The 14,522-nt window shown below is 44.5% G+C and overlaps 1 protein-coding gene across 1 annotated transcript; it reads right to left on the minus strand.

The window, feature by feature from the left end:
• Window positions 1-230: 230 nt before the first annotated feature.
• Window positions 231-14,303, minus strand: XPNPEP3 (X-prolyl aminopeptidase 3). Its single transcript, XM_054386847.1, has 10 exons — window positions 14,243-14,303; window positions 12,613-12,726; window positions 8,729-9,136; window positions 8,227-8,429; window positions 6,658-6,720; window positions 6,366-6,479; window positions 3,825-3,910; window positions 2,991-3,174; window positions 1,242-1,362; window positions 231-397 (listed from the first exon to the last, which is right to left on the minus strand). The coding sequence occupies exons 1-10, from the start codon at window positions 14,301-14,303 to the stop codon at window positions 231-233; spliced, it is 1,521 nt and encodes a 506-aa protein (XP_054242822.1).
• Window positions 14,304-14,522: the final 219 nt, after the last annotated feature.

Here is a 14,522-nt window from a genome sequence, read left to right on the forward strand (position 1 = left end):
CAACATTAGCACTAATCACATCAGAAGGAAAATGCACACAGAAAAGGTTTCTTTACTTTTTCATCCCTGGGTATCCAAGCCTTTTGCATTCCACTTCCCAGCTCCTGCTGTGGAAGGAGGCATCAACTATCCATGTCCTCCACCTCTTGACAACTACAGCCAGCTAGGAGGATCTGCATCCCTGGAGGGCTGTGTCTCCTAAGGAAGGTGAAAGAGGCAGAGAAGGAGCATCATGAGCTGCGGCCACAGATCTGCTCAATGTGGTAGATCTCCTTGGGACAGTCAGCAGACAAGACGAGAGGAGCATCCTCAGTTATCACAACATCGTCCTCAATGCGCACACCAATGCCGCGAAACCTCTCCGGGGCACTCACGTCGTCCTCAGGGATATAGATGCCTGGAAGAAGAAGGGGAATTAAACCATACAGCACCCTGCACAACAACATCTTTCCCTTACTGCACCATCATGAGAGCAGGGCTGGATTTTCAGCAACATGAGTTTGATCCCAAAAATGTTTAGTAAGGAAAACTTCTCTCTTTTCTCCCTCACTCACGGCAGATGGTAGGCAAAGAAAGAAAAGTGTCCCTCAGTGCCTACAGACATTGACATATTAATAAAAAGCTTCCACAATTACAGCTGGTCTTTCCACGCTTCTTGCTCTCAATGCTATGTTCACAATGATGATTTTAACAATGTTCTGAATAGAGAGAGAGAAGAGCCAAGCATTAAATACCAATTTCCAGCTGACAGCTCCAAATCTACTGGCAAGCAGAAAGAAAGATTCATCACAAAATCCCCAACTTGCAAAGCTAAGTTATGGATGCCTGTAACTGTAGACTGCAAGGCTTGAGACACTACCAGGGACTGGTAGTAGTTCAGTCACAATAACACAGAACACAGCACAAGTGAATTGACTCTATTTCTCTGCACTGCAATTGACCTGTACTGCTGCAGGTCAAACACTGTCAGTTTGAGGTCTTCATTGCTCTGCTTTCTGCTGCACAGGCACTTTCTGAGAGCTTGCTCCCATAATTTATTACCTTGGCTGTACCTGGGAGGGAGATACAGTACTGACTTTGGGAAGGGGATAACTCAAGGTTTTCCAACTCTGTAACCATTTTCAGTTTCACCAGAAAGGACCCGAATGCTCTGTCCTGAGGGACCAACTAACTACTGAAAGCGAGACTGTTATCCCCAGTGCTGCACGCTTCTGTCCACCACTGACTGTGTATCTTTTTACCTGGTTCAATGGTTATCACCATGCCCGGCTGGAGTGGGAGTGACCGGGACATATCTGGCGTGTCATGAACATCCATCCCCAGGTAATGGCCTACGTGATGTGGGCAGTACTTTCGAACAGCCTAGCAGAAGACAAAGCAAGTGTCACAGAGGCAGTTAAACGCATCCCAGTCACTCGTTCTAATAGAAAAGGTGGGGAGAAGAGGCAGAGTAGTTATGTGTTTAACTAGCGAACTCACTGCCACGACTAGCTCATCAGGGGCTGCATTCCATTTACCAGAACTGGATAGCCCTCAAAACCCATCAGTACCAGGTGCCTGTTGTAAGCATATTGCAGACTGCCTTTTCCCCCACTGAAAAGAAGAGCCCAAGCCCCTCAGTGTGTCAGGTGAGACTTCAGTTTTCCACTCACTGAGCTTTGCTGCCCCAACCCTTTGTATTTTTTAAACATCCAAGTCCTGCATTGCTCCCAGCAGCAGACCCTGACAACCAGCAGTAGCTGATAGAGCTGCTACATGATGTGGCAAAAAGATCTCCTATGCAGGACAGAGCAAATGCTGTGCCAATTTCACTCAGTAGCTACAGCAGGATTTTAATCCACCCCTGCAGGGCACAGACAGCACCTCTCCCTGCAGCATTCTAATCCCCCTCCCTCCAGAGAGGAGCTCCTTGACAGCAGGAATCAAAGAGCTAATCCCTCCTCTCTCTCACGCTCCTCACATTCACTGGGTAGGGAGCTGTGAGCGCTGGTCTCATCTGGCTGTGCTGCCGCCTGCCGGGAAGAGCTGGCGTGGTAGCCTTCCTTCATGTTCTGCACTCACACGGGTAGGACAACCAAATCTGGTAGAAATCTGTCCTGCTGCCAAAGGGGTGGTTCCATCACCCGGTTCCACATTCTTTCTTGTATCGGCATCAGCAGTCATGCAGGTTTGCAGTGACTGGGACCGGATGAACTTCTCTAACCACAAGCCAATCCTATTTTACCTGCAGGTTCAGCAGACAAGTTTCCCAGCCTTGTTCACCAGGTAGCTCTGTGAATCCCAACACTGACACAAAATAGCACAGAAGAGGCAAAAAGTGGAAGGACTGAGAAGAATGGGCTGCACCTCTTGGTAGCATTGCAGATTTCTGCTGTTACACAGATCATGAAAGTGTGGCTAAGTGCCTGCAGCCAGCCCTGGACCCAGAATTTTGTGTAGGTCCCTTCAGACTACCTGTACTGTAAAGCTGCATCTACACTAACAAGTAGTGTCCACCAACAGGAATGGGCTTGCAGAAGGAAATAGCAGAGGAACACATCACAGAATCACACACATGATCACAGCATTGTAGGGGTTGGAAAAGATCTCTGGAGATCAAGTCCAACCCCCTGCCAAGGCAGTTCACCTACAGAAGGTCACAGAGGAACACATCCAGGCAGGTTTTGAATGCCTTCAGAGATGGAGACTCTACCACCTCTCTGGAGCATGTTCCAGTGCTCCATTATCCTTAAAGAAATTTCTCCTTATGTTTAGATGAAGCTATCACATTATGTGCATATAAGACTGAGGGGGTTACTTCACACCAAATTGTGGGCATCTTCAAGTTTAGCCTTCTCTGAGACAAATCCAGTCCTGGGTTGAGACCAGCCCATAGCATGAATTGAAGCACAATACATGGCAGCAATTAGAAGATACACCTGAAAAGCACATTCCTGAGCCAAACTATAGCCACTAACATAATCCAAGGAGAAAACAGTCAGGCTGAGTACCTTGAAGTAGTGGCTGTCAGTGACACTGCTCTTTAGGACCCCCAAGTCTTTCAGTTTCTGTCCAATAAGACTCAGCATGAGGCTGTAGATATTTTCTAGACTCATGCCTGGGGAGCAGAGGCTCAGGCAGGACTTCTGGATATCCAGGACAGCCTGGTATAGTTCTGCTTGGGGTTTGGTGAACCTGTAAATCATTCAGAAAAGGAACAAATGACATTTCTCACAACTAAACCTCTACCTAGAACCTATTCTGTGGGCAGATTCAGCTCATCTTTGGAGCAGGGAAAGTCAGAAATGAAAGCAACTGGCTCCTTACAAGAAGTGCCAGACAAACATCACTGCAACATACCAGTCAATACACAGAGGCAGGGTTTCTCAGCTGACAACTTAACCCCAAAGTAAAGCAAGGCAAAGCTACTGCAGGAAAAAGAATGCACTTGAGCCAAAACATACTGGATTCAAAGACACAATCACAAGGACATCACAGCAGCAAATCCAGAACTGACAGAGCTATGTACAGGTCAACTAAACTCCTGTTTTCTTACACACAATCAAAGTCAGTCACAGCTGAATGCACAAAACCCCTCCCTGCACTTGAAGCATGCTGCAATAGCTGAAAATAGCAGTAACCACACATATTCATGCAGCAATTAATAAGGCAGTGGGGAATACAGTTTCTCATGCTGAAAGATTAGTTTATATAATTTGATTACTCTGAAGAACCACAGAATGGTACATGTTGAAACTACTCACACAGAATACATACATATATTAAACCCATCAATTATTTAAGAGCTTCTCAAAGTTCTTCAAAACAGCCTTATCACAGCATACCTTCCATTGACGGGCCAGGTACGTGTGATGTCACTTACATAGCAGGAAGACTCACATCCACCATCTAGCAAGACCAGTTCACCATCCTGGAGAATAACAGGAAAAATGCCCTGTGAGCCAGTCCAGCCATTGACTGAATTGATTTTTCTGTCTGAGAGCATGAAAGGAGATTACATACCTATTTTTGCAAAGCAGCTGCAGAGATGTGAATTCCTTTTGCAGACCAACACTGCAAGTGCAACTGTTTTATAAATAGGCTATTCCAGTTGGATTGCTCCTCTGCATGACAGTCTCTCTGACTGTTATGCTTACCACTGATTTTCAAACACATTGTGGAGTAAAAAAAAGCATTTTCCTGGAACTACTTTGTGCTCAAGACATCAGTCCTATTCATACATGGATTGCTTACTCCAGCAAATTACACCACTGACTCCTTTCACTAGAAATTCTCTGCTAGTGACTGAGATAGAAGAGTTTTGCAACAAAAACGTAAGATTTGTGAGCTATCCCCACGATCACTAACAGCTAGAGATTGTCACAAGGTAGGAGGACCCAACAAAATCACCTGACAGTGTACCACTACTGAAAATGTAATTTTAATAGCTTTGACCATCTTCCCATCTGGGACTTTTTTGATTGTTCGAAGATACTCTTCTGAACCTATCTGGTGATGAAGAAAAATCTTTTGGAGGTGCGAACTTCCAATTCATTTCAGCAAAACTGTTCCATGTCTATTAAATCACTGACTGCACATCTCCCAGAAAGCCATGCCAAAAAGACAAAGGGCTAAGAACAAAATTGCTGCCTTGCCTTCCCTCTTTAAAGAGGCTGAAAACAAAGGGAGAAGCAAGATCAGTAAAAGGTTTGAATTAAACTCTCTAAGGATTTACACTACACGTACTGCAAGGCCTTTTATTGAGAGTCATTCCACAGATCCATGACTGTGCCAGCAGCCAGGGTGTGGAATGACATAGCACATTAACAGGAAAAATAAGAAGCAAATTTAATTGCTAGCACTACTTCCAGTGCTAGCTGCTACCATTGTGTACAGTGAAGTGCCACAAACACCTACACAGTAGATAAACAAGCAGTGAACAGATCTCACTTTCCCAGTGAATAGACAGAGCACAAACTATCCATTTAAATTGTATTTTTTAATCAGAATAGCTGAATCATTTGATTCTTTAAGTAAAATACGAAATTATAACACCTACCCTCTTCCAAGCAATTAAACAAGCTAAGTAACAATTGATTGGCAAAGTCAGTTCAGCCTGTGGTTTGATTGTCCAGTGAGTGTCTCATGTCATGCACCTTGTCCTCGTTCTTTAAAGCTGACTCCACTGAGTGGTGGAATGAATAAAGCCCACATAAGGCCTTCAGATACCTTCCAAATTAGACAGTTTGTTAGCCCATTTGGCAAAAAGATCTATAGGAAGTAGCACACAAAGGAAGAGTCAAGTTTATGGGTTTAACCTCCTTAACTGTTCTGAAAAAACCCAAGTGGCAGTCATTTAACTGAACAACTTTAACAGAAGCAACTGGAGTTACAAGAGCACGCCTGACCTTGGATGACAGTACAACAAAGGAGGCTTCTTTCTGCCAAAAGCAGCCTGTCATATCTTTTGTATGTCTGTCTCTGCAGATCATTTCAAGGTCTGCTAGCATGCCAACTTCAAGAAAAGACAATGCTAGTGCGAAAGCTTCATCTTGCATTAAGACAGAGGAAAAACATGCTCCTCTGAAAAATTAATCATGAGTAGAGCAGTAGAGGAATACTGCTTCTGAAAATGCTTATCTGAATCTAAAGGTGTATTGTTAGGAAAGCTGGAGAGGATTCAGTTCAATAATGTGAATTTTCAAGTTAAGACATGCTAATTTACCTACAGCCATCTAACCCACCTCTCACCACTTAACACTAACCCCTTCCCTCTTTGTTCCCTTTTTCCGTTTTGCTGGCCTACAGAATCCAAAATGCATTTTGGATTCACCAAGGTAGGAATGCAGTAATGCACCTTATGCTGCAAAGCAAGGCCAAGCAATGCAAGAGATGGCAGAAGACATCTTCCACCCTCTCGTGCCTTCTCTCTGCCTGCTGCAGAGGTCCTCTCTTTTGTGAGGTTAGCAACCCACAGAGCACTGCACACTGCTGCATGGTATGGGAGCAGACGTGCTCACTAAATGAAGTATTTGTAAGCTTGCATGCAAGTCCTTCCACTTGTTGAAGAAACACTGTTGAGTACGGAAACAGTGTTGAGGAAACAGTGTTGAGGAAAGAGTGTTGAGGAAAGAGTGTTGAGGAAAGAGTGTTGAGGAAACACTGCAGCAAGTGCAAAGAGGAGAGGAAGAGGCTAGATGGAGTGAAGTTAATCTGTCACTGACAGTAATTCTAACCAGGACAGGATTCCTTTCCCCGGCTCACTTGAAAATACTTATTGAAGTGTTTTGATCTGTTCAGTTCAAGCAAAGAGCAGCCTGGGGACTCATATGGGAACAGCATATCACAGCACTGCATTTTAAATTGCTGAACTGCACATGGTTTACCTTGATGAGCTGATTGTTCTTCACATAGTGCAAAGTGTTTGATCTGTTGCCACCAGCAACAACAGGGGGGTACGCCAAGATGTCAGCACCACGAGCTCGGCACTCAAATTCAAACTGGAATATCAATCCAGAGAGGAGGAGACCATTAGTGCTGATTCAGGTGATGAACTGCCCTGGGGCTATTTTAATTCATATCCTACAACTACTTTCTTGATTTGTGCAACATAAAGTAAAATTGGAAGGATAAACAACAGCCCCCCATCTATCTCACCTCCAGCTACCATGTACTCACCTTTGCATACAGAAAGGCTTCATCCACTGGGGATTTGCTGGCAAACATTGTCTCTATGAAAGCCTAGGAAAAAGAACAGCCTTTCAGTTAGCAAAGGAGCCTGAACTTAAGGGAAGTTTGTTTTTTACCTGCTGTCTTTTTAGGAAGGTCTGAAATGACCTGGCCCAGAACAAAGGACGAGAGGTAGCTGAAAATGCAGTCTTGTCAAGACTGGAATCAATTAAACTCTGGTTCCTGTGACACTGTGTTTAGAAGATGATTGATTCTAGTTTTTAAAAAAGGATTAGATGATGGAAGCTGATCCCAGGGGTTGGCATTTTACAAGCTGCCTCACCTATGGACTCCCTCACCTATAATAGGGGTGTCTTATGCAGCTTTTCCTTCAGAGACTGACAAGCTGTGCCTCTCTTTTCTATTTGGCTATCTATTGTAGTAATATTTACAAAACCATAACAGCATTTCCAGCATCTCTCAGATTTGTTTAAAATTGCCCCATGAGTTCAAAAGGAGTTTTTGAAGGAGAAGGGGGAATACAGATACATACACAGGTAATTCGTTTACAGAAGACCTGTTTCCTCAAAATCAACTCGATAAATGGGCAAGAAAATAGTTTGGGGAAGGAGAGGGGAAGGTGGGAAAAAAGTGAAGAGGCTACCCTTGCTCCAGAACAGATACTGCTTTTTCTCCAGGTTTTGGCTGGAACAGAGTTAATTTTTCTCCTGGTGGCTGGTACAGTGCTGTGTTTTGGATTCAGTGTGAGAATAATGTGGATAATACACTGATGTTTTAGTTGTTCCTAAGTAGCACTTATCCTAAGTGAAGGATTTCTCATTTTCCCATGCTGTGCCAGCAAGCAGGTGCACAAGAAGCTGGGAGGGAGCATGACCAGGACAGCTGACCCAAACTAAACAAAGCAACATTCCATACCATAGGATGTTCAGATAAACACGGGGGGAGTTGGCTGGGAGGGTCAGCAGGTTGGTGATCAACTGCATTGAACATCACTTTTCTTGGGTTTTATTTCTGTCTCTTTTTGCTGTGATTATTTTCATTACCATTATTATTATAGTTATTAAGCTGTTCTTATCTCAACCTATGAGTTTTGACTTTTTTTTTGTGTTTTGATTCTCCTCCTCATCCCACAATGGGGGAGGAGTGAGCAAGTGGCTGCACAGTGCTCAGTTGCTGGCTGGGGCTAAACCACAATACTTAAAAGTCTAACAGCTGCTAGCTTGTCTTCGATGGAATTAAACTAATTGGGAGAAACTGGCAGTTCAAGCAGTCATCTTGCTTCTCCTTGTCATGTGGAGGGAGCTGAGTACAGGCAATAGTTGCAACAAAGCAGTTCAGTAAGAGATTAGACCAAAGCTATCCATGTCACCTCACAAACAGCCCTCTCCAGTCCAGTAAGAGATTAGACCAAAGCTATCCATGTCACCTCACAAACAGCCCTCTCCAGTCCAGTAAGAGATTAGACCAAAGCTATCCATGTCACCTCACAAACAGCTCTCCCCCCTTTTTTCTTTAAAGGAATGTATTGGTTCATTAGGAGAGCACACAATCCCTTACCTCTGCTGTCACTCGTCCAGCTATCTTCATCCTTTCAATCTCTGCAGGAGATTTGATCAGACGAAGGTTCTGCACTAGGTGTCGGATGCCCTGGATATGGTTTTTGTTCCGAGCTTTTATCTCAGCCAGTGGCTGCATGTAGTCAGAGTGTAGCTCTGTGTGCACTGGTTTTCTCATGTCATACCAAACAATGTTTGACTCACCTGCAATGCAAAACAAAAGCTGACACAGATGAAAATAAATGTAGAAATGTCCTCCCCATACTGAACTAGATTTGTTGCTTTATTTGAGGCATGAATTTCCCCCGACTCTGCACTTACAAACCACATAAATGCTTTCACTGTCACAGGACATTAGCAACCTCTTCCAAATCTGGAAGATTACCAATTCATAGCATGTACATTTGACAAATCCCCACGTCTTTGCAAATCAACCTCCAAACCCATACCATCCAGGCCCTGCAAATCACATTTCACCTCACTCTCTCTCCATTTTTTGTTACCTTTCAGCTTGGCCACCAAGTGCCTGAACTCCTCAATGGTGTAAGCTTCATCCACTCCTGTGAGAGCAATTGCTCCATCCGTGCCTGATCTGGGCCCATCCCACAGCTCTCTGCTTGGATCTCTCCGGGGCACAAAAAGTATGGATTTGTGGGCGGGCAGCGCTTTGCCAGGAATGCTCTGCAGCACCAGAATGCTGTCAGGCTCCTGGAACCCACAGAGGTACAGAAAGTTAGTGTCCTGGTGGAAAACGTAGGGGATGTCATTGCTCATGTAGTATGTGGGGTTGGACAGCAGAATCACTGTGTGTTCCAAGCCGTCCCACCCATGGCCCTCTTTCTGGATCAGTGCCATCAGTTTGTGTCGGCGAAGTGCATATTCCACCTGCGACACTCCTGGGGTTACCTCTCCTACAAATACAAAACAGAACAGATCAAGAAATTCAAGGCACTCAGGATATTTTGCCTGATTCCTGTCTATCCCCTGATGTCTTTCATTGTGGTCCTCATTAGCCTTTCCGTGCTTTCCCATGCATCTCTTCAGCTTCCACCCCCCTACAGCACACCCTCACTCAAACTGCTCCTCCATCATGCAAAGACAGCAATTTGTTTTAACAAATTGGATTTTCTCTTATGCATTTCTGCGCAAAAGCAGAAATCACAAAAACCTGGTAGATTTAGACAAACATCCAAACCAGATGGATGTTTTCAGAGATGTTTACAAAAGGGGAAGGGGCAGAACAAACTGGACTTTGACTGCTGAAAACTGATGGGTTTTATAGTATCTGAACATTGAACAGAAGATTATCTCCCCAGGAACTAATTTTCTCAGATAAAGCTAGAATGTCTATTCAAATACACACTAAGTCAACTCATTAAGTAACCAGTTCTAAACCCCAAGGGGCAGTTTGAGTGTTACAGATACTGGGAGATCAGGCAGAAAGACAGGGGTTGCAGAGTCTAACCAGTCACAAGATTCCAGGCAGAAACAAACCACCGGCTGTACGCTGGTGTCAGACTCTGATTAAGAGAAGGAATTTTCTCCAGGGCAGATGTAGCTTTTCTCAATAATTAACACTTTGGATTTTTCCAAAGTTGAATACTAATATTTCTAATGACTCTAACTAAACAAATGATCTCTTAGATGAAAGCACATTTTACATTACTGCAGTCACAAAGAATACCAAGTACAGCAACCAAGATACTCACCAAAACCAGACTGAAGCTGGAAGAACAACCAACAACAAAGTATGTATTTTTAAAAATGTAAGACTATGATTTCAATTAATACATAAACCTTACTCAGTACTTTGGCTAATACCCTATTTTAACATAAGTTGCATTTTCATGCAGTTAACTTTCTACTTTCATAATCTTTTCTTCCTCTTTAATGTATCATGCTGCGACAATTCTAGAATAAAAGTGGACCTTTGACTTGTACTGTAAGTAGATTCTTGCATAGATGGGGTGGGACAGGCAAGTTCTATCCAGAATCCTTTTCCCTCTAAAAAGAGTTTAAGAAGAATCGTGGATGTTGTATTTGCATTTAACTTTACACCACAGAACGCCAGCACCTATTTAGTGTAAAAGGTGGTGTGTTTTTTTAAAGAAAAAACCCCAAACCTGCAAAGTCTGGTTTACTCTGCAAATCTAGAAATGCTAGAGAACACAGAAACTGGTTTATTGCAATCTGATCCCACGTCTCTACATTATGCTGTCGATTTCTTATGCTCTGCTGCATTTCAGTCAGCTAACGACCACAATAGCCCAGTGAAGTTCAGAAGCTGCAGCAAGGTGGATTGTATGATCTTAAGGAAAACACCTAATTAAACGGAAAATTCATCTCCAGTGTTTCAGCTGTGAATACTTTCAAAGTGTCAGCCTCATTTACTGTGGGCTGTTAATTAACCTGATCTAATATTGAAGTTTGCTCATCTTTGAGCAGAGATTCATACACTCACAGAATGGTTTATGTTGGAAACAATCTTAAAGATCTAGTTCCAAACCCCTGACATGGGCAGGGACACCTTCCACTAGACTGGGTTGCTCAAGGCCTTATCCAACCTGGCCTTGAACACCTCCATGAAGGGAGCATCCAAGGCCTCCCTGGGCAACGTGTTCCAGATTCTCACCATCCTCACTATAAAGAATTTCCTCCTAATATCTACCCTCCTCAAGCTTCAATCCATTCCCTCTTGTTCTATCACTAAAAACCCTTGTGAAAGTCCCTCCCCAGCTTTCTTTGTAAGGCCCTTCAAGTACTGGAATGCTGCTATAAGGTCTCCCAGAGTTTTCTCTTCTCCAGGCTGAACAGCCCCAATTCTCAGCCTTTTTCCATAGGGCAGATTCTCCAGCCCTCTGATCATCTTTGTGGCACTTCTCTGGACCCACCCCAGCAGCTCCATGTCCCTCTTATGCTGCGGATACCGGAACTGGACGTGGTACTCCAGGTGGGGTCTCATGAGAGCAGAGGGGGAGAATCACCTCCCTCGTCCTGCTGGTTACACTTCTTTTGATGTATCCCATGATACAGTTGCTCTTCTCGGCTGCAAGCGACCATTGATGGCTCATGTTGAGTTTATCTGACACCCCCAAGTCCTTCTTGAGACTGCTTGAGCCACTCCTTGCCCAGCCTATATTTGTGCTTGGGATTGCCCTGACCCAGGTATAGAACCTTGCACTTGGCCTTGCTGAACTTCTTGAGGCTGGCTTGGGCCCATGTCTCAAGCCTGTCCAAGTCTATCTGGATGGCATCCTTTCCCTCCAGCATGTCACCTGCAAACTTGCTGAGGATGCCTCAACCCCACTCTCCATGTCACTGACAAAGATGTCAAACAGCACTGGTTCCAGTACCAGCCCCTGAGGGACACCACTTGTCACTGGTGAGAATGACTGGCCTACAGTTTCTGGGGTCTTCCTTCTTCCCCTTTTTGAAGATGGGGCTTATGTTTCCCCTTTTCCAGTCAGCAGGGACTTCACCACATCACTGTGACTTTTGGAATATGATGGACCATGGTTTGGCAACTTCATCAGCCAGCTCCCTCAGGATATTGTCAGGCCCCATAGAACTGTGCACCTTCAGTTTCTTTAGATGCTCTTGAACCTGCTCTTTACCTACAGTGGGACCAGTAACTTCCTAAGGTTCCTCTGACCTGAATTGTTCTATATTTAAATACGTAAGTATATAATTACATATTAATCTCATCTCTCTGTATACCTATCTATGGATAAAGAATACAAAACTAGAATATTTTCCTGGACATATTCTGGAATGTATTTTTACTTCAAATTTCTTTTAGATTAATCATGGTGCACACATACCCACATGCTCATTTTCATTAATCTCGTAAAAGTTCACAACCTCAACTTCTCTTTCATCATTACCTTCTAACTTCATAGCCACAAATTTCTGTTTCTTCTTTTCCTCACAACTTAAATACTCTTTTGCATGGGGTATGGTCTTTAAACAAGAGGTGCCCAACTCTCAGGATGTCTCCCCCTGATCTCCTTTTCCGAATAGCATTTTTATTCTGTGACCCACAAGACATTAGATACAAAGCAGTTCAGCTTGCACAAAGGACTCCTCCCTAATATAAATTGTATTGTATTTGCAGGACAATGAGCTCCTAAAGATGCCACTGCCACCAAGCACTCTGTAAGAAAAAGGTAAAAAGCTAACATGTGAAGCCTATTTTTGGAATCACTATCATCACAGACAAGGAAATTAAATACTGAATATAATTACTGCCTATTGAAGCTAATCACAAACAGTTGAAATCATGGACACCTGTATGATGCAGCAAATCAATACTCTGTCCCAGACATCTCAGAAAAATAGAGGCAAGAATGAATACCAATGATTGGCTTACACAGGGCCTGAACCTAACCTGGTTTGAGAAGGTGTGGGTGTGTGAAGGGGCTGGGCTGGCCCAGATATCGGCTTGGAATCTTCTGCTGGGCAGGCTGGATGGAAAATCTTCGGAGAGCACATGACTCACAAACTAGAGGAAAAGAAATGCACCATGTCAAGGTAAAACACCTTTCCAATTAGCAAGATGAAGAATTATACTCCATACACCTAACTCAATAGCATTCATTCACCTTATCACATAAATATCCCCCTTCTCAAATTGTTGTGTACCGTAACAGCTTATGAAATGATGGGCACATGACTCAACTAATGATCAAATATTCATAAAACAGATTCATATGCTAAACCTGACAATCCAGCAAGAAAACTCAGAAAGCTATGCTGGTTTGCAGAGGCCTGATTTCTGTACTTGGTGTTCATGCTGCACTCTGGTCTTCCTAGCTCACTTTACTCAAACACTGCAGGGCTTGACATGCAATGTTTTAAGATTCCCTGTTGATGTATTTACTTGACAGAAGCATTAACCAGATCAAACACAGTTCCTCAGAAGCATAGAGTTAGACGTCCCTCTTCAAATTCACACACAGCCAAAGAGAATTACAAGTGTGCTTCTGGAAGCTGGGAGTGTGCATGATAAAAGATAAAATTATATCTAACTGTCACAAACGTTACCTACTTTGGAATTCTTAGTCACAGCCTTTTGCAACTAAAGAACTGCTTCTTCCTAGAGACAAATAAGCACATGGAAAGAGACAGCTTTTGCCCAGATACAATTAAACACATGGTAGGAGATAGTAATCAATCTCCTCACATCTACCAGCTGATGTTTTGGAAGATGGTTCTCTATTATGCCACTTACTATGTGCCTACGACAAAAGCAATTCGTGCTACTATAGCATGGCACTAGATTCTTAGAACAAATTTTAACCAACTCAGTCACTAGCACAAATAAGTACAACAAAAGCAAACCAGCTGCCTGCCTTTCAGGCTCAAAGACAGCAGAATATACAGGCTGTGGGTTTTCTGTGGGAGCCAGTATTATTAGCCACTAATTGAAGAGTATTTATGTATGACAAGTGATAGTCATAACAAAGTATTCATTATGTGATGACTGCCTGCATTAAGAGCCTGGCAACCAGTGAAATGTATTGCAGATTTGTTGTGCAGTTTTAAAAGTGTTTTCACCGTTTCTCTCCACCTACACTGAAGATAAACACGATGGCTTACAACGAAACAAGCGAACACAAGAGGCACTAAATAAAGTAGTATTCTGACGACAGCAAGAAGCGTTCCATATCGTTGCTTTATTTTTCACATAGCAGACTGTTCTTCCCTCGGATTCAACCGTGATTGGGGCTACAACTTCGCTTCCGGAGAGAATTGCCTTCCCGTGCCTCTCGCACCTACAGCCCAAAGGAGACGAGGGCGGCCATACAGCTCGCCCGCTCGCCCCTTAGCACCGCCAGTGTCGGGGGGTAGAAAGGCAGGCTCTACCCAGCAGTAACGCTTAGCGTATCCCGGGCTGTCAGCTACCAGAGCCCTGGGGTCGGAAGCACACACAGGCGCGGGGCTGGGCAGGACCCGGCGTGACCGAGCTGGGCTACACCGGTGAAGTACGGCGCGTAGGGGAAAGAGGAGTCTCTGACCTGGGAAGCCGCGCCAGCCCCTCACCGCCGCCACAAGCCTCTGAGCCGGAAGGCGCGACATGCCCGAAGGACACGGCTAGCGCGGGGCTCGCGCGTCCCCCGCACCCCTACGCCGGCCGGCCCCGCGCGTGGCAGGACCTCCTCCCGCTGCGGCGCTAAGCGCTGACGCCATCAACGAGCGCGGGAGCCCAGCACCGCCCACTTAGCCGCCAATGAGCGGCGCTACACCGGCTTAGGCGCCCGGCGAGGCCGCCTGTCTCGCCCGCAGTGGAGACGCGAG

The sequence above is a fragment of the Indicator indicator genome, chromosome 14 (genome assembly GCF_027791375.1).
Source record: "Indicator indicator isolate 239-I01 chromosome 14, UM_Iind_1.1, whole genome shotgun sequence".
Lineage (NCBI taxonomy): Eukaryota > Metazoa > Chordata > Aves > Piciformes > Indicatoridae > Indicator > Indicator indicator.

Bases quoted from the DNA above. Each gene is read 5' to 3' on its own strand.
- XPNPEP3 (XM_054386847.1), bottom strand. From the start codon at position 14,303: ATGTCGCGCCTTCCGGCTCAGAGGCTTGTGGCGGCGGTGAGGGGCTGG. The intron at 3,911-6,365 runs GTAAACCATGTG...GTTATTCTCCAG, and splicing joins AGAACAATCAGCTCATCAAG to GATGGTGAACTGGTCTTGCT. The intron at 398-1,241 runs GTAAAAAGATAC...TTCTTCTTCCAG, and splicing joins GGTGATAACCATTGAACCAG to GCATCTATATCCCTGAGGAC.